Source organism: Acanthamoeba castellanii (genome assembly GCF_000313135.1).
Source record: "Acanthamoeba castellanii str. Neff unplaced genomic scaffold scf7180000084776, whole genome shotgun sequence".
NCBI lineage: Eukaryota > Discosea > Longamoebia > Acanthamoebidae > Acanthamoeba > Acanthamoeba castellanii.
Genome location: NW_004457586.1, coordinates 800326 through 818606, shown reverse-complemented (window position 1 = coordinate 818606; position 18281 = coordinate 800326). Strand labels below are relative to the sequence as shown.

General features: G+C 58.5%; 8 protein-coding genes across 8 annotated transcripts; 5 read left to right on the top strand and 3 right to left on the bottom strand.

Moving 5' to 3' along the window:
- Window positions 1-64: 64 nt before the first annotated feature.
- On the bottom strand, window positions 65-1867 carry ACA1_283320 (PSP, prolinerich, putative; the record flags this gene model as incomplete). Its single annotated transcript, XM_004344828.1, has 1 exon — window positions 65-1867. One exon carries the CDS (start codon window positions 1865-1867, stop codon window positions 65-67), a length of 1803 nt encoding a protein of 600 aa, XP_004344878.1.
- Window positions 1868-2183: 316 nt separating this feature from the next.
- Window positions 2184-4937, top strand: ACA1_283310 (SAM domain (Sterile alpha motif) domain containing protein; the record flags this gene model as incomplete). Its single annotated transcript, XM_004344827.1, has 7 exons — window positions 2184-2289; window positions 2319-3742; window positions 3812-3957; window positions 4080-4143; window positions 4228-4344; window positions 4439-4613; window positions 4735-4937. 7 exons carry the CDS (start codon window positions 2184-2186, stop codon window positions 4935-4937), a joined length of 2235 nt encoding a protein of 744 aa, XP_004344877.1.
- A 409-nt stretch (window positions 4938-5346) lies between these two features.
- On the top strand, window positions 5347-8761 carry ACA1_283300 (domain found in dishevelled, egl10, and pleckstrin domain containing protein; the record flags this gene model as incomplete). Its single annotated transcript, XM_004344826.1, has 13 exons — window positions 5347-5392; window positions 5641-5779; window positions 5902-5958; window positions 6036-6192; window positions 6305-6401; window positions 6513-6645; window positions 6764-6936; window positions 7016-7157; window positions 7246-7421; window positions 7511-7642; window positions 7751-7960; window positions 8045-8337; window positions 8441-8761. 13 exons carry the CDS (start codon window positions 5347-5349, stop codon window positions 8759-8761), a joined length of 2076 nt encoding a protein of 691 aa, XP_004344876.1.
- An 84-nt stretch (window positions 8762-8845) lies between these two features.
- On the top strand, window positions 8846-9844 carry ACA1_283290 (RhoGAP domain containing protein; the record flags this gene model as incomplete). Its single annotated transcript, XM_004344825.1, has 5 exons — window positions 8846-8915; window positions 9014-9116; window positions 9210-9287; window positions 9383-9542; window positions 9635-9844. The coding sequence occupies 5 exons, from the start codon at window positions 8846-8848 to the stop codon at window positions 9842-9844; spliced, it is 621 nt and encodes a 206-aa protein (XP_004344875.1).
- Window positions 9845-9984: 140 nt separating this feature from the next.
- ACA1_283280 (hydrolase, NUDIX domain containing protein) lies at window positions 9985-10763 on the bottom strand (the record flags this gene model as incomplete). The annotated part of the gene is made up of 4 exons (XM_004344824.1): window positions 9985-10095; window positions 10227-10329; window positions 10431-10558; window positions 10644-10763. The coding sequence occupies 4 exons, from the start codon at window positions 10761-10763 to the stop codon at window positions 9985-9987; spliced, it is 462 nt and encodes a 153-aa protein (XP_004344874.1).
- A 174-nt stretch (window positions 10764-10937) lies between these two features.
- ACA1_283270 (uncharacterized protein) lies at window positions 10938-11788 on the top strand (the record flags this gene model as incomplete). The annotated part of the gene is made up of 3 exons (XM_004344823.1): window positions 10938-11053; window positions 11130-11327; window positions 11419-11788. The coding sequence occupies 3 exons, from the start codon at window positions 10938-10940 to the stop codon at window positions 11786-11788; spliced, it is 684 nt and encodes a 227-aa protein (XP_004344873.1).
- Window positions 11789-12105: 317 nt separating this feature from the next.
- Window positions 12106-13721, bottom strand: ACA1_283260 (regulator of g protein signaling domain containing protein; the record flags this gene model as incomplete). Its single annotated transcript, XM_004344822.1, has 4 exons — window positions 12106-12408; window positions 12519-12769; window positions 12879-13127; window positions 13259-13721. The coding sequence occupies 4 exons, from the start codon at window positions 13719-13721 to the stop codon at window positions 12106-12108; spliced, it is 1266 nt and encodes a 421-aa protein (XP_004344872.1).
- Window positions 13722-15131: 1410 nt separating this feature from the next.
- ACA1_283250 (protein kinase domain containing protein) lies at window positions 15132-18062 on the top strand (the record flags this gene model as incomplete). Its single annotated transcript, XM_004344821.1, has 13 exons — window positions 15132-15211; window positions 15274-15508; window positions 15565-15700; window positions 15772-15899; window positions 15967-16028; window positions 16099-16244; window positions 16309-16369; window positions 16444-16560; window positions 16644-16804; window positions 16896-17025; window positions 17082-17197; window positions 17283-17507; window positions 17578-18062. Coding segments are annotated over 13 exons (2082 nt in total), but the record flags the coding sequence as incomplete, so codon positions are not given.
- Between the last annotated feature and the right edge of the window lie 219 nt (window positions 18063-18281).

Genomic DNA, 18281 nt, shown 5'->3' with positions numbered 1-18281 from the left:
ATCATCATCTTCTTGCGTGTGCTTGATCGAACATCATCGTCGAAGCGGTGGTGGTCGTCGCCGTCTAGAACTTGAACTCCTTGTACTTCTTCTTGTCCTTGGCGTCCTTCTTGGCCTTCTTCTTGGTGTGTTCGGCCAGGAGGTCGCTCATGTCCTCCCGCTCGGGCTGGCCGGCGGCCTTGACCGTGGCCTCGTACTTCTCCTTGAGCATGTCGTCGGTGAGGTTCTCGAGCTCGGCCGGGTTGAGCGTGATGGCCACCTCCTTCGTCTTCTGGCTCTTGATCAGGTTGACGGCCTCGCCCTTGGCCGGCTTGCCAGCCGCGGCCTTGTCTTCGCTGCCGATCACGTACGTGTGCGCCGAGCCGAACGCGGCGTTGCCGACCTTGGTCTCGCGCTGCTGCAGCACCTGGAAGAGCGGACGCGCCTCCTCGGGCTGCCCGCCGACGTCCTTCTTCCTGAGCACGAGGTGGTCGGGCGTGGCGATGCCGGTCGGTGTGACGAGGCCGCCGTGGTCGGGCACGCCGGGCAGAGGCGCGGCGGGCGCGGCGGCCTCCTCGCCCTCCTCTTCCTCCTCTTCGCCTTCGCCCTCCTCCTCCGACTCTTCCTCCTCCTCGCTCTCGTACTCCTCTTCCTCGAGCTCGCCCCAGTGCTTGCGGTCGATCGGGGCCGCCGACTCGCCGGACATGCCGCCCACGAGGCCGAACACGTCGCCATACAGGGGCTTGCCCTCGCGATCGACGGGCGGCTTGCCCCAGCCGCCGGGGTGGTAGCCGAACGAGGCGCCGGCGGGGATGGGCGCGTTGAGGCCGGGGACCTTGAGATTGGGGTAGGAGGGCGGCGGGCCGTAGCGCTGCATGTTGATGAGCCAGGGCGGCGGGGCGCCGTCGGGCATGCCGAGGGCCTCCTTGAGGTCCTGGGAGAGCATGCCGGGCCGCTTCTCCTTGAGCCGCACCTCGAACTCCTTGCCCTCGTAGTAGGTGTCGCCGTGCTGGGTGAGCTTGGGCTTGGTCTGGTGGCGGAAGAAGGCGTCGTGTAGGACCTGGTAGTCGATGTCGAGCTTGCCCATCTTGGGCTGCATGCGCTCGCGCTGCTTCTGCTTGAGCTTCTTCTTATCGTCTTCCTCCTGGAGGGCCTGCCGAATGCGCGAGATGCCCGTCGCGGCGATGAATTCGGGAAGCTCGAATGGCGGCTTGGCGATGCCTCGCTTGCCCTGGAGGTACTTTCGCTTCTGGCACCAGTGTCGCGGCACGGGCACCGAGTTTCGATACGATTTGAGCGTAACGAGTAGCGCGGGATCGCTCGCCGTGACGTCCCACACCTCCACCACCTCGGGCCGCGTGACGAGCTGCTTGAGCACGGCCACCGACAGCCGCTTCTGCTTCTTCCTCTCCCTCTTCGAGATCGTCGATTCGGGGTCCTCGTCATTCTCGGCCTTGATGGCATCATCCTCATCGTCGCTGCCGCCGCCAGCCTCCTTCTTAAGTCGCTTCTTCTCGGCTTCCTCCTCCTCTTCCTTCTTCTGCTTCTCGAGCTGTTCGCGTTCCTCCTTGCTCATGCAGAGCTCCTCGGGGGCTGCAAATTTGGCAAAGATGTTCGAGAACGCGGCGAAGGCGGCCATGTCTTCGGCATCCTGAGGCGCGTACGAAACGTACTCGACATCCCCTTCCTCCATCGAGTCGTTCGTCTTCGCATCGTCAGGCTCTTCAAATTTTACGGGCACCAGGCGAGGCTGCTTGGTCTTCTTCTTCTTCTTTTTCTTCACGGTCCTCTTCCTCTTCTTCCCGTTCTTCTCTGCGGGCAGTGGCAAGGCGCTGACGTTCTCCTTTCCATTCACACCTAGCCCATCAGCGGGGGCGAGTGTTGTCATCTCGGTATCGATTCTATTCAATTCGATCCGTCAGAAGAAATACTTTATTCACGCTTTTTCCCCAAGTTATTGTGGCCCTTGGAAAAATCAGGACTTCTTCCTTTTCTTTCAATTTCTTTTTATTTACTTCGTTCTTTCGGGTTCTGTTTCGTTTTCGTTTTCGTTCTTTTTGTTGTTGGTTGCTCCGTCCGACGGAGACCAGCACAGTCGACCACATCCACAACGCAGTTCCCAGGCAGAAGAAAAGAGTGAAGACAACCCTCCCACCAAGCTAGATCAAAGATTGTAAAAAATATTGTACAAAACATAGAAAGAGATGGCAACCACAAGTCCCTATGGTGGCCTCAGCAAGCGGCCTAACTCGCCCGGCCCAGGCTCGCCCACGCTCAGCCACCGCGGGGGCGGCAACGCCAGGGGGCGGGGTCCACTCCCTACGCCCCCCTCGCAGCAGGGGCAAAGGGCAACACGTGGACCGCGGCGCCCACCGCCTGGAGTCGACGAGGCCCGACCGGGGCGCCATCCAACACCACGACTACCACCGGCAGCTCGACGAGTCCATCAACTGCGGCGACCACCTACCCGGCCTACACGTACCCGAGTAGCGGGGCCGGCCTGAACTCGACCCCGTCCAAGATTAGCTCCCTCACGGCCAAGTTCGAGTCGTCGACCTCTACGCGGCCCACTTCCCCATCTCCCACTCCCTCTCACTCCTCTCCCTCTCCATCTTTGCCATCTTCAAAGACGCCAACGCCAACGACAACGACGAACCCCGTGACGTCGTACCGCGCAGGCGGTGGACCCACGTCGGTGCGAAGTCAGCTCATTAACAGCGGCGGCGGAGGCGGCGGTGGCGCGAGCCGAGCAGCCGGGAAGCCGTCGGGGTGGAAGAACCTGCCGCCGCCTCCCGCCGCTCCCACCGCTGACGAGGTCGTCGACGCCGTGCCCGACGCCGGCTCGCAGCCCGACCACGCCGTCGACGCCGAGCCTCAGCAGCAGCAGGTGGTGGCGGTGGTGGAGCAGCCGCAGGAGGAGGTGACGTGCTCGCTCTGCGACCAGGTGTTCGTCTACCCGATCAACACGGCGTGCCCGATGTGCGGCGAGGCCTACGGCGCGCCGGCGGACGACGCAGCCGCGAGCGGCCAGGCCCAGTCCCTGAACGAGGAGGGTCCGCGGCAGGTGGAGTGCTCGCTGTGCGATCACCCCTACGAGTACCCCACGCTGCGGGAGTGCCCCATGTGCGGCGAGGCCTACGGCGCACCCGCCGACGAGCCGTCGACCACTTCCAACGCTGCCGCCGCCGCAGCGCCCGGTTCGATCACGGCCATGTTGATGCAGCTGCAGCAGAGCGTGCAGGCCCAGCAGGACGAGCAGCAGCAGGCCGACAATGCGCGCCTGGAGCAGCTGCGGCTTGAGGAGGAGCACGACAAGCGCCCGAAGAGCATCGAGGAGGAGTCCAAGCGGATGGTGATGTGCGGCCACTGCGGCCACACCTACGAGTACCCGACCTACAACTTCTGCGACAACTGCGGCCACCCGTCGTCCAACGCTTCGCTCCGGCTGTCGCAGATCAAGCGTCAGACCTGGGCGCAGGGCGGCCGACAGTCGATGCAGATCGGCGCGGGCGCGATCGAGCAGATGCTGGCCGCGGCGGCGGCCAATGGCGGGAGCGGGGGTGGTGGCGACGGCCAGGAGCTGCCGGGGATGATCAACTTCTGTCCCGACTGCGGCACGTCGACCGACGGCGGCAGCCAGCGCTTCTGCGGCATGTGCGGCAAGTCGTTCCGGGGCGACGAGCCGGCCCTGCCTGAGTTGGACGTACCCACCAGCCCCACGTCGGGCCGTCACGAGACCGGCGAGCGAGACAAGCTCAAGAAGGTGCGTGCGTGTCGTGCGTGTCGTGCGTCGTGTGCGTGTGCGGTAGTGCGTGTCTGACCTGGAACGCAGAAAAACAAGAGCTGGGGCAAGAAGACATCGTACCGGACGTACTTCACGGAGGTGAGCTCGTCGCCGATAACGTCGCGCGTCAAGAAATTCTCCAAGCGCGGTCGGGACGACAAGAGCTCCCGCACGATCGAGGTCAAGAGCGATTGGTGCGCATAATGGCTTATCTCCATCAGCACCATCATCTTCACCACCACCACCATCATTTTACTCAGTGCGGAATGCTAACCGCTCACTTCCTCTCCTTCATCTCGCCTTCGACCGACATCAGGCAGCACATGGTCGCCGCCTCGCTGCCCTCGACGCCGGACGCCATCTCCGCCTACAAGCAAATGGTACGCTACGCCACACCACCATCTCGATGTGACGAGACGTGTCTTCTTCACCTCACGGTCTCATCGCAACCACAACGACTGCAGATGATCGCCAAGTACGAGGCCCAGCAGAAGGAGAACGTCTTCATTCGCAGCACCTCGCGCCGCGGTTCGGCCGAGTTTCGTAGCCTGGACGCCGCCGCGATGGGCGCCTACCGACAGGTGACCCCGCACACGCACGAACGCACACGCACCGCACACGTGCACACGCATTCCAGCGAGCTCTGTGGTCCTGACGAGTCGTGATCGGTGGTAGGACGCGAGCGAGGATGGTTCCCTGTCGCCGCGGGGAGGGTACCAGCAGGCGCCGCTGTCGCCGCGGTCGCCGCGGGTGGGCGGAGGCTCCCCGTACGCGCACACGTCGACCTCCTTCCGAGCCCACGCCTCGTCGCCCAACCTGATCTCTTCCCCGTCCGCCTCCTACCGCATTGGTGCGTTGCGAATTGTATATTTATTATTATTTTTTATCATTTTATCATTTTATTTTATCATTATTTTAATCTCTCTGTGATTGTTGATATATTTATTTATTTTTGTTTTTCGTGTCTGCAGCGGTGGGCCACCAGGAGATCGACCAGCAGATCGGAGCGGTGTTGGCCGAGCTCAACCTGGCGAAGTACGGGACGGCGTTCGCCCAGGAGGAGGTGACCTACGACGCCTTCCTCCTGCTCGAGGCCGATGACCTCACGCAGATGGGCATCCCCATCGGCCCGCGCAAGCTCATCCTCGCCAAAATCCTCGAGCTCAAGCAGTAGAGGCCAGGCCAGGCCAAGCCAAGCCAAGCCAACCTCTGTTGAATGAGACTCCTCCGTATACTATACTTAACTACACTATTGTGGCGCAATCTACATCCTGTAATTACATCAACATATGCTATGCTTCTTCCATGAAGTACCAACAAGTGTTGCAACACCAAGCCAAATATCCTCATTTCACAATGATTGGTCGACAGTTAATTTAAAGACAAATTAATTCGAGGTGGCTTGTGTTCCCTTGGTCTGGCCCCACACCCGCACACGGCGACCACACGCGAGGAGGAACAATACCACAGCCAGAAAGAAGGAGGCGACCAAGAAGAAGACGCCCCCCACATAAAGAGAGGCCTCGCCCACACACTTCTTTACAAAGATGTTGAACAGGGGCAATAAGTTGAAGGAGGACAGCATGGAGGGCATCTGGGATGAGAAGCCTGAAAAGCTCCTCGGTGTCGGTACTGTATCCCCCCCCCACCGAGCCATCTGCCTTGTTCGTGTGGTTATCATTATTTCTTTTATTAGATTTGACCCTTTTTTTGATTTCCATTTCACAATGGAGTAGTGGAAGAGATGATCTGAAACAGATTTGATCTCTGCTTGCTGTTCTAGTTCACGTGATCTCTACGCTCCCATCGTCGACATTTGCCATTTGCTTCGATGAAGAGATGGAGAGATTTTGATGATGATGGTGACGTGATTTTAGTGGTCTCGGCCTCGCTGCCGGGAGTGAAGGAAGAGATCTACACGTGCCAGGTGACCAAGAAGCTCGCCACCAAGAAGAAGACCAAGGAATGGGAGAAGTTCATCTCCAAGGAGTCCAGCTGGCCCCAGTTCTTCTTCGCGTACGCCTCCCAGGCCTCTTACGTTTTTTTTTTTGATCTTTGAATGATAAAAATATTTATTATTTATTATTTGAATTAATTTCCTCCAATTAATATTCGGCCTCGTGTGTCTTGTGTTCCAGTGTCCCAGACAGCAGCAACCTGGAGCTCACCATCACCGACAAGAGCGGCAAAGTGGCGTACGTGGCTTCCCCTCTAGTCGTGCGTCGTGTCGTGGTGTGCGTGTCGTGTCATGATTGCTTACGCACACGCACAGGGGCACGTACGAGATCAAGGTGGACGACCTGAAGCAAGACACGGTGGTGGCGGGCGAGTACGAGCTGCAGGTGAGCGACAAGAAGAAGAAAAAGGCCGGCGAGAGTGATGACCCGCAAGGCAAGGTCGACGTCCGCGTCTACTACTCACTCCTCATGGTACGGCTCTTTGTGCGCGTGTGTGTGCGTGTGCGGTTGGTGTGTGTGTGTGTGTGTGGTGTCTTGTGCGTGCGACGAACGCAGACGCGGTCTCATACTCCACGCCTCACAGGAAACTCGTCCTCCCGGTCCCGGGCCTCACACCTACAACTACGCCGACTACCTCGGTCAAATTAAGACGGGCGACCTCGTCGTCTACTCGGGCACTGGTGCGTTAATCGCTCGATTGCGGCTGGCTGCGGCTCTTGCTCAACAATAGCGTCGTGTTGCCAGTCACTCACTCGCGCATGTGTGGTGTGTCGTGTGTGTCGTGTGTGCAGGCGTGCTTGCGGCTGCGTGCCAGCTGATCACCAACACGCCCTACAGCCACATCGGCCTTGCCGTCTATCTGCCCAACAGATGGACGCAGGAGCCGGAACTGTACATAGTAGAACTCACCAAGAACTTCAACAGGTTCGTCGCCATCGCTGGTGTGTCGTGTGTGTGTCGTGTGTGTCGTGTGTGTCGTGTGTCAAACGGATGTGTGCGGTGCGTGCGGTGTGCGGGTTGCTGATGCCGACGTCGTTTGCAGATTCCAGGACGCCTTCAAGGAGGTGGCGGAAAGCGGAATCAACATCTTCCGTTTCAAGGAGCGCGTGCACCAGTACCACGGCAACTCGCCCGTCTGGTGGGTGCCCCTCAAGGAGTCTCTCAGCCCCGTCCACCAGCAGGTGCTCGTCGAGTGGATCTGGAAGATGCACCGAGGTTCGTTATTCCCATTTCTTCGTTAATTATTTAATAATAAATAATATATTAATTTAACATTATTTTTACGGGACACCAGGCGACCAGGCGATTGAAGACAACATCCCGCCCATCTCCGTGAGTAAGATGACCGAATTCCTGACCTCGCGGTTCAAGATCACCGTCAGCTACGACGTCATGCTCGACTTCTACTCCCCCGCCTTTGTCTACAAAGCCCTCGGGTATGCACGTCATCGCACACGCACGACCGCACACACACCACCGCACACGGACACGTCTACTGACAGTTTTTATGTAATGTGCGTTCAGCCTGGCTGGTGCGTTGGAGGAGGACATGACCAAGTACTCCGAGGGACTCTTCGCCAGCGACGTGGTGAAGCTGCCCTGCTTCGGCGCTCCCGTGCAGATCCGCTACAAGGCCGACGACACTCGCGTCGCCGGCACGCAGGCTTCCTCGCTCGCCGCCGGCTTTGCCGCCGCCTCTGGTAAACCTCCCACTCATCTAGCCACATACGTGCGGCGTGTGCGACAAACTCGTAACTGCCTCCTTAACAATTGTTGGGTGTGTCGACAGCCAACAAGGACGGCGGCCGAGCCAAGTCGGGGTCGATGGACGGCCTGCCCCCGGTCACCGGCGAGCCCGCAGCGCGCCCTCGCCTCGGCACCGCCATCGGCACTCCAACCAAGCTCGGCGGTTCTGCCGCCAGTTCGTGTTCTCCTCCGACCCCACATTTCTCTACGACACGCACGACACGCGCGCACTGCATGCACACAACGCGACGTGCACCTGACAAGCGCATGCGAATGTGTGCAGGCGCGTCTCCGCCGGGCAGCCAAATCTTGCCCAACCCGGCTGCTGCAGCTGGCGGTGCCGCGGTTCCGCGGCGGCCCCAGCCCGCGGTGCCTCCGCGTGGTGCCCCGCCCTCCATCGTCCACACGGCGACCGCCGGCGGAGTGGCCGGTGGCGTGGCCGCCGCTGCCGCCAGCGTGGCTCGCAACCGCCCGCCGTCGCAGACCATCTCCTGTACGCCCCCCCCTCTTCGGCTGCTCGTGTCGTGTCGTGTCGTGACTGACGTCAGCACGACACACGACACACGGCACGATACAGCGCCGCTGTCGGCGATCACGCAGTCGCATTCGCCCTCTAACTCGTCGACGGGCGTGATGACGAAGCCCGGTCTGGGGTCGGCCAAGACCTCGTTGGCCGCCCCGCCGCCGCTGGTGGCGCCCTCGTCACTCCCTGCGTTCGCGCCCACGCCCGTCCCGGCGCCCCTCGAGAACCGCGAGAAGCGACGCGAGAAGATGATGACCCTCTCGCGCAAGTTCGGCACCTCACGCCTGGCCGTCACCAGTCTCGGCATCGAGGGCGATTTTAACTCCGACGAGAAGGCCGAGAACGCCGTACGCTTCGCTTTCGCTTTCGCTCTTCCATTCCGCACACAGACCACAGGGCCCACCTCGCTTTTCGTTTTCGTTTTCGTTCTTTTACCCCCCCCCCGAATAGATTGATGCGATCGTGGCCAAGATGAGAGGCCCCGGCGGCATTCCTATGGCGGACATCAACTGGCAGGGCAAGAACTACACCAAGTGCTTCCTGGGCTGCGACGCCGTCGATTGGATGCTCAAGTGCAAGGTGGCCACCACGCGCGACCAGGCCGTCGAGCTGGCCAACGAGATCCTCGTCACCGGCCGGCTGTACCATCTGTCCAGGAGAATGGCCTTCATCGACGGCATGGAGATCTACAGATTCGAGGCACGCTCACCATTCCGCACACGGCACACACGGCACATGATAGCTGACGCGTTGGATGGGGGTCGACCTTAGATCGACGACGTGGAGAAGACCACGAGCGACAAGATCCCGAACGTGTTCCAGTCCTCGCTGGAGAACATCATGCGCCGCCAGCGCATGGCCACCCCCGACGCTCGCGTGCCCAAGGTCATGGAGGTGCTCATCGACGCCATGATGAACCTTCGCGGTACCTCGCCCCACCCCTTGCTTCTTCGTGTGCGTGTCGTGCGTCGTATGCGTCGTGTGCGTGTCGTGTTGTTCTAATGTATGCAATTTGATGCGTAGCTACGGAGACCGAGGGCATCTTCCGAGTACCTACGTCGCTGACCGAGCTGGAGATGCTCCGAAAGCAGTTCAACTCGGGCGATTACGCCTGCGCCGCCATGAGGTCCCCTCCCCCTCCCTACGCCCTTTCACCACCCCTGGTGGCTCAGGCCCTGACTGTCGCCTCTCCGCCGATACAAATTGACCACCACCACAGGGATGCGCACCTGCCCGCGTGTCTGCTCAAGTTGTGGCTGCGAGATCTCTCCGAAGCCCTCATCCCCGACTACTACTAGTACGTCACTGGCCTCAGCTCTGCTCTGTGCTTTGTGTGGATGGCTGACGGACCACACACACACACACACAACACACAACACACAACCACAACAGCACGAACGCGCTGTACTGCGATACGGTGGAGGACAGGCAGCGGCTGCTCAAGTCACTGCCGGAGGAGAACCAGAACGTGATCGTGCGCCTGTTCGAGCTGGTCTACACCCTCTCCAAGCACTCGGCCGTCACCAAGATGGACCTCAACAACCTCGCCATGGTTCGCTTCCACGCACGCACGCACGCCCGCACGCACGCAACACTACCGCACACGCACTATCGCTAATTAGCTGGGCTGGTTGTGGTGCGTAGGTGTTCTCGCCATGCTTCCTGCGCTGCCCGGCGATGGACCCGCTGGTGGTGATGGAGAACCTGCCGCGCGAGGGCATGTTCGTGCGCGGCTCCTTCGGCGACTACTGCAAGGCCCGCGATGCGCTCGCGGCCGCCACCGCCGCGGCCGCGGCCGGTGAGCAGGAGAACAAGGAAGCCGCCGACCAGGAGGCCAGCAAGGTCGAGGCCTGAATGAAAGCCTTCTCAGAGCCCCCCCCACCAAGTCTCTACACAAATTCGTGTAGCGGCTCTTTGTCTTCTTCTTCCACTTCGAATGGAGTCGCTCTTGTCTTGTAGCACTACAACATACTACTCACCATGGCCGGTGTTACTCATTCCAAGGAGGCGAGGTGGCTGGCAATCGCCGGCTCGGCCCACGCGCGCAACTTGGTGTAGACGCCCTTCTTGGCCTCCATCACGTGCTCCACAGCAAAGTCCCAGTCCTGCCGCACGACACGACACACCACGCACACACGACACAACCACAACGCACCACGACCAAGGGAGTGTGAGGCGAGCGGTGACCACATGGGCATTTGGGCCACAATGGGAAGAAGAGTGCGGCGGTGGCCACCTTCCAGGCCAGCTCGGTGAACTCGGGGTGCTCCTCGTTGTCCAGCTTACACTTGCTGAGGTCCGCGTCCGCCCAGTAGAACAGGAACCACGTCATGCTCTGCCTGTAGGCAAAGAGTCACACTATGCGTGTGCGTCGTGTGCATGTAGTGGGTGCCCCACGCTGGTGCCGTACCCCTTGTGGGCGCCGCCGTCGATCTCGTACTTGAGCTCCTCCTTGAGCTGGTCGACGAGGTGGAGGCCGTGGTCGGGCGTGAGGCCGATCTCCTCCCATACCTCGCGCCACACGCCGGTCACCTTGCAGCCCTTGTCCGCGCTCTTGTCATACCCTCCCTGCGGACACTGCCACTGTACGACACCGCGGCGGCACACGTTGAAAACAGAATAAAAGGAACAAATTTTAGGGGGGGCGTGGTACTGTGCCGACGGCTTGCTTCTTGGCCGAGGAGCGCTTGCCCACGAGAATACGCCCAGAGCCGTCGAAGATGCATGCCCCCAGACAGGCCCTGTAACCCAACAGGCCGCGCACAAGCTCCATTTACACACTGCAAAAAAATTAATTCGCGTTTTCCGTTAAATCATTAAAAATATAGTTTTATTTTTTTCCCTTCACCTTTCGGGCGAAATGATTTATTTGCTGTCGACGTGCCAGAGAAAAAACATGACAAGGAAATACAAAAGAAAAAATTTCTTCGTTCTTCTATCTCGCACCATGCTTGACGACCTCCTGCCGCTCGTGGTTGAGGGCCTCCTTGCCTTGATTTCCTTGGGGTGCCTGGGCCTGCTTGCCATTCAGCCGTTCAAGAATCCTCCGCCCATCTCCCTTCGGTAATTGCTATCAATCTCTTTTTCTGTTCAAGCCAATGTGAGGTCTAATCATGCTGATTTCTCAATTGAACAAAAGTTATGTGGCTCTCGTGGGTCTGTTGCCGGTGGCGGTGACGGCCGGCCTGATGGCCGCCTCGCGGTACGACATGCGCTACGCCGCGGCGAGCCTCCTCACCTTCTACACCTCTGCCGTCGCCGAGACCACCGGCGCGCTGGCCCTTGCCGTCGCCCTCTACTCTGAAGTCCACCGCAACTCCAACATATCTCCCCAATGGTACCGCTTCATGCTTCATGCTTCATCTTTTCTCGTCTACTACTTGCTGACTCCCAAAAACGCTTGCGAACACACACACACACACACACAGGTATGCGCTGCCCACGGGCTCGTCGCCTCTGGCGCTGATCTCCAACTACGTGCCGTCGTCCTACATTCAGCTCGCGATCTTCACGGTGCTGGGCGCCTACCTCCTCTCCGCCGCGCGGGAGCTGCCCGACAAGGCCGACAGCCTGCGCCTGTCGGCCTTCGCCTTCCTGGGTGCGGCGGCCTCGCGGGTGGTGCTGGACCGCTTCGACTTTCTGCTCGATGCGGTCAACTCGAATCTGCTGGGCGTCGTGGGCGTGCAGCTTTCGTCCTACCTGGTCTACGAGTTCATGATGGTCGTCGCCGTGTTCTTCCTCTTCCTGCACCTCCTCAAGACCTATCAGGGCACCAGCATCAAGCTCAAGGGCAAGTAATAATTAGTAATAGCCATGGTAATCCATCTCTGCTTGCTGCCCTGGAGTTGGGTTGCCTGGGAGGCGATCTCTTCTTCACCGTGTCTTGCGCAATCAAAACGTCAAAAATAAATGAAATGAAACCAAAATAATAATAATAATAACAACAATAAAAGGATGATGTTGAAGATGTGTTGTTGGTTTGTTTCAAAAAGTACAGTGGGGGTGAGGGGAGAGTGGGATGTGGTGTGATGATTGTACAGTTGTGTGGTTCTTCTTCTTGCTCTGGCTCTCTGCAGAGTTCATCTCGTGTCGATCTTCTTCCTCCGTGTAGTACCTTACATGACCAGACACTTCTTGTTGTCGCCGCCGCCGTCTCGACCATGCGCGATCTCCTTGGAGTCGGTGACCGTGTGCCGCCTCTTCATCTCCTTCTGCCTGTTCTTTAAGCGCTTCTTCTTGTCCTTGTCGCTCTCCCGCTCGACGGGGAGCTCGATCTCGCCGCTGCTCGTCATGCTATCAGACGGCTGCGACGCGTCCGTATTGCGTCGCGCGAACAGGCTTCGTCGCCTCTTGGCCTCCTTGTTGGGGTCCCTCGCGCTGTCTACCGTCGCGCTCTCGTCCACGGCCTTCGTTTCGACCTTCGAAACGTCGTTGCCTGCAAACGTCGGGGGTATAAGAATGTCATGAATATGTATATGCAAATGGTATAGTATGCGCAAATGATGTAGTATAAGGCTGGGTGACGTACTGTCGAGCTTTTTGTAGGAGTCGCTGTTGAGGAATAGTCGAAGGTGCCGTCGACCATGAGGATGAAGATGGCCTTCTGCGCCCGGTCAAAGGAGTGGACGCCTGGGCTCTTGAGGGCCTCGGCCAGCTCCTTCCGGTCCTGGTGCGTGAGGTTGACCTCGTGGGCTGACGTGGGCTGGAGGTACTTCTCCCTGATCTCCGCAACCTTGGAGTTGATCTCCTTTGTCAACGACCCATCGTGGTTCTTTTGCACTGTTGTCGTTGTTGCCAAACACAAGTCCCTGGTCAGCGTGTGTCGTGTGAATGTGGGCATCGTGTGCGCGCATGCTGCGTGTGTGTCGTGTGTGTGTGTTGTATGTACCAAGTTTCTTGAAGCGTTCGACGTCGAGCCAGAACATGAGGTTCTCCACGCAGTGTCTCTTCTCGAGGTAGTGCTTGAAGGCCGAGCGGGCTTTCTTGTCGTGCAGTATGAACTCCAGGAAGTAGGCCCGGCTCATCTGATGCGACAGCTGCAGAAGTCGCGGGGACAGCCCCAGCGCGCTCGACGCTGAGTCCAGCGAGTCCTCTGACGAGGCCGAGATCGTTCGCACGTACAGCGGCGCATTGCCCACTACAACAATGAAAAGAAGAAGACGGACGATGGCAAGTCAGAGGATGAGAAGAGACATAGAAGTGCGATGGACCGGGGGGTTGTCGACATACAGGCGGGCTCGGTGGAGGCTCGGCTGTGACGTACGGAACGCCTTGACGAAGCCATGCCCGCGAGATCGTTTGATCGCCCGCCCAAGAACAGGAGCGGAACGCGGGGGTCGTTCTTGCTCAGGGCCATCAGATGGGCCGCCGTGAGCCGGGTAGCGGCCTCCTCGGCCCGGGAGCCGGCGGCCGACCGCGAGAAGGCGCTGTTGCTGCGGCTACGGCTCCTCTCACCAGAAGGCCCCTGTCCAGGCCTGGTCGGGAGCTGCCTGGACCTGCGGCTCTCGGCCGGCTGGTCGTGGTAGTCGCCGACCGAGGCCGAGCGGGTGCCCCGCCGCTGGAGGCTGGCGATGTTGGCGTGGTAGGGGATGTGCTTGAGGAGGGCCTCCTCGGCCAGCCCGAGCGAGTAGGCCGCGATGAGGTCGCTTCCGTGGGGCTTCTCGTCGCCCGCCGAGTTGGAGCGCGATCGTTGGAGGAAGGTCGACTTGCGTTCGGCGCCCTGGCCCATCATCTGGTGCTGGTTGTGATGGTGTCCCGCCCCAACGGGGGCGAACTTGCCAGTGGACGAGGCGGGCGGGCTCTCTACCGACGAGCTACGACTTCGCGATTGCATGGTGAGGAGGGTGGGGGCGGAGGATATGGATCTCGTTTCCGGTTTTTGGGGTCCCCTCCTGGCCCCTGTGTTGCCAGCAAGAAGCTCTCGATTGACGATGGTTAGCTCGCAAACTGGTCTTCTTCTTCCAGGTGGGTCGTCCTTGGCTTGAATCAGAACGAGAAGATGAAGAAGGCGAAGAACGTGAGATTGAGTATATTGATTTGTTTGATGAGAGAAACACACACACACACAGAGAGGTACCTACAGCTGCTGTGGCCGTTGTGTACGAGTGGCTTGCGGAAGTTGAATGATGCGATCTTGCTCCCCTCGGAGGCAACCATTGTCGCGTTTTGCGCTGCAAGCCCACCTGTCTCCCCTATAATAGGGCCGAATGCTGTGCCTTTTCGAGGTGCGCAACGACCGTTATGTCTGTAATAGGCGTTGCAGTACCACCTTGTAGGGAAGGTGTCGACAATTCTAAAAACACAGGAGAAATGACGGAGGTGTGTAGCAAACGATCTCGGCGTATCACAACACCTGTAGTCTTGAGGTTAGTTAGGGCCAACACGTAAGTCTCTCAGTGACGTCCGCGCTCCATTTCGCACTCATTCTGTGCCTTGGCCGTAATTGACGACCGTCGCATTGCAGCCATGAATAGAGAAAAGGCATAACCAAATTGAAACGCAAATTTTGCGTTTCATTGCTGCACATTCCAGAGAGAAAGAGAATGTGCCGACATTACACCGAAAAGGACAACCGTGGCAACGTTTCGTGGCCGAAAAGCTGAGACCGGGGTCGATTTGATTGAGAAGCGTGTAGGGGCTAGTCACATCCCTCTCTCGTTCTTTGCTCGAGCTCTCAGCCCCGAGCTTCCATCTTCTTCATCTTCTTTTCCAAACGAGGGAGCGTAAGGCAAGGTGCGTAATCTCTCGTGTCGTAGATGTCTCTTTTTTGTCGACGAGGGCCGAGGGATTGATTTGGAGCTTTTGGTTGATTGAAACACGTACCTGCCTGATGTAGGGACAGAGCGTTCAAAGATGGGAAATCAGTCTTCGAGCGAGAGAAGGGGGGCAAAAGGTACGCCTAAGTAGAAATTCCAAACCAGAATCACATGCGCATTTTGACGCTTGCCCCCCCCCAACAAAAAGATCCTGCCCTCATCAGCTTGAATGACATCGAGAAGGGCAAGTTGCTTGGGGCGGGAGCGCTATGCCAAGTACACAAGGCCTATTGGATTGCGCGCGACATGGATGTACGTACCTTGAGGATTAGAACGATTCCTTGCTGCGGAGGTCGGAACTCTGCTTATGCTCCCGCGCGTACCAGGTGGCTCTGAAAACCTTCCACGTGCCCGACCTGATACCAGAGGACATTCACGACTTCCAGCGCGAGGTCATGCTCACCAGGTACGTTCATGCTCGCGTCTTCCTCAACAACCCCTGCCAACACAATAACAACACCACTACAGAGACATGCAGCACCCGAACATCATCCACTTCCTCGGCGGCTGCTCTCAGCCGCCCGATGTCTACTTGATCATGGAGCTTGCCCCGTATGGCACCGTCCACGATCTCATCCAGGCCAAGATGTCGCCCTTCCCATTCTCCCTGCGCATGCGTTGTCTCCTTGACGCGGCCAAGGCCATGGAGTACCTCCACTCCAGGAACGTGATCCACAGAGACTTGAAGCCCGAGAACCTGCTGGTGACGCCTCTCCTCCACCTGTTTACCGGCTGCATTCCCGCATGGCTAACACGCAGCTCCACCTCGTACAGGTCATGTCCGTGGATCCCGACGCAGAGGTGGTCGTCAAGTTGGCTGATTTGGGCGTGGCAAAGCTGAAGGAAAGCAACAAGGAGGCGATGATGACCCAAGGAAGAGGAACGCCACAATACAGTACGTACCCAGCGTTTGTTCGTATCACTCCACCTATAAGGTGCTTGCTTACCGCGAGTCAAACAAACCAGTGGCTCCTGAGATCTTCGAGAAGGACGAGAACTACTCCTTCCCGGTGGACGTCTACAGCTTCGGACTTATCATCTGGGAGGTCACCACCAGAGAGCAGCCTTACATCGACATCAAGCCGCACTTCAAGGTGCGAGAGCCTGCTGCGAGAATGAATGATTCCTTGTACTCCTCTGACAACTCCCTCGTCCTGGAAGATTCCACTGAAGGTGATGGCTGGCGAGCGTCCGTTCATTCCGAGGGACTGCCCCCGAGAATGGTACCAAACGCTGCGTCTTGGCCCGTGCCCAGCTATCTTTCACTCCAGACTCATCGTTTTCTCTCACAAGGGCCGATTTGATGAACGCCTGTTGGCACCCGGACCCTGAGAAGCGCCCACAGTTCAAAGAAATCGTGAAACGAATCGAAAGAGCGCAGAAGGCGCGAATCTTCGATGCTCAAGACCGCGAGGAGGCGACCACGTTTGGAAACAAGGGTATGACATTCTCTCCCCCCTTTTCATATATGTGTCCGGACTTACCTCTCTTCTGTTCGCGCAGTACAAATCGAGCTGAGCGAGCTCGAAGTGGGCCAGCAGATCGGCCACGGCACCTTGTGCAAGTACGTTCCACCAAAAGCAGCGCTTCTGGTACTGAGGCAACCAACAGGTTACCTGACGCCGTACTTTTTCCCAGAGTGCACAAGGCTCTTTGGAAGGCCAAGAACCAGAACGTGGCACTCAAGACGTTCCACTGTCCCGATCTGGTCCCCGAGGAGCTCGCCGACTTTAAGCGCGAACTGTGGCTCACCAGGTAACTGACTACCTCCGCTCCAACGAATACATATTTCTGCCTTGTATGCACAAAGCAGCTGACCACAATGCATTGCCACTCAGCCAACTGGATCACCCCAACATGATCCGTTTCCTCGGTGGTAACGGCGAGCCACCGAATGCTTACCTGGTGACCGAACTGGTGGAGAACGGCAGCTTGTGGGAGCTCTTGCACGACCGCAAGAAGATCATTCCCTGGACGATGAGGATGAGGATTGCCTACGGTATACCATAGCCGCCCTGTCCTGGTGTGAGATCAGCGAGAGTGTTCAATCGACTAACACTCCTGGCTTGCTTGGCTGATTGCAAACGCAGAAATCGCGGACGGCATGGCGTACCTCCACGACAAAAGCGTTCTCCACCGCGATCTCAAGTCGGAGAATATCCTGGCACGCACGCACCACCCAATACCCTCTATCGAAGTCAACAAGCTCACACAGCTAATGTCCTTTTTCTCCTCGCTGCACGCACAACACAACAGATTGCTGGCGATCTGCGAAGACCCGCAGAGCGGGATTCGCCGATGGTCAAGATCGCCGACTTGGGCATGTCGCGGTGGATGCGAGCCAAGGGCAACAAATCCGTACTCACCATGGGCAGAGGAACCTCGCAGTGGAGTACGACGAGTTCCCCCCCTCCCCCAAAACTAGACCGTCACGACCGTCCGTGATTTGCTGACGTACTTGGTCTCCCCGCTCTCAGTGGCGCCTGAGATCCTCGAGGGAAGGAGGGACTATTCGTTCCCCATCGACGTGTACTCTTTCGGTATCATCCTGTGGGAGCTCGCGACCAGGGAGGAGCCCTACGATGAGCTGATGCCCAAGTTCAAGCTGTGCTACTTCATCGTGGAGGACCGCTACCGCCCGCACATCCCAGCGTATGTGCCCACGGCGCTGGCCAGTCTCATCCAGGACTGTTGGCACGCTGGTACGCCCCAGCTCTCTTTTTCAACACACGGCACACGCACAAACTTACACATTTTCACGTTTCGTTCTAGATCCGCAACAGAGGCCGACCTTCGGCAAGGTGATGATGCTGCTGAAGAAGATGGTCGCAGATGCCGACAACCTCTTCGCCCGCATGCCGTCGGACGATGAAGCTGCGACGCACTATCGCAACTGGCTCGATGAGGAAAAGAGGAAGAAGGCCAGCCTTGGCACGTCGTCGGGTTCGTCCTCCTCGATACCGGCAGTCAAGAGCCCCCGAGTCGCGGCGCCGGGCCTCAGCCGAGCGACGGCGCCGACGCCAGTCAACTCGTCGTCGCCCTCGCTGGTCGCGACCAAGGAGAAGGAGAAGCTCAAGCCAACGAAGAAGTCTGGGTCTTCTTCGAGTGGATCGCTGAAGGAGAAGAAGAGCAAAGAGAAGGAGAAGAAGGACAAGAAGAGCAACAAAGAGAAGGAAAAGAAGGAGAAGAAGTCGAGGTCGTCGAGCAAGAAGGACACGTTAACCAAGAAGGACAAGGTCGAGGTCCTCAACTTCTAGAACGTGCGCCGAGCTGCTCCCGCTCCGTCGACTTCTCGAGAGATGGGCCAGCGATCGAAGAGCTCCCCCAATACCAGACCAGAACACATCAACCGACAGCCAACAGCGAAGAAGGTGAGCTTGTTGTATGACTCGCGCTTGAGAGAACAAGTTTTTATTATATTGCCTCAAGGTGTGTCCAGTATTTACAAGAGTGATGACAACATGTTGAAGACTTGG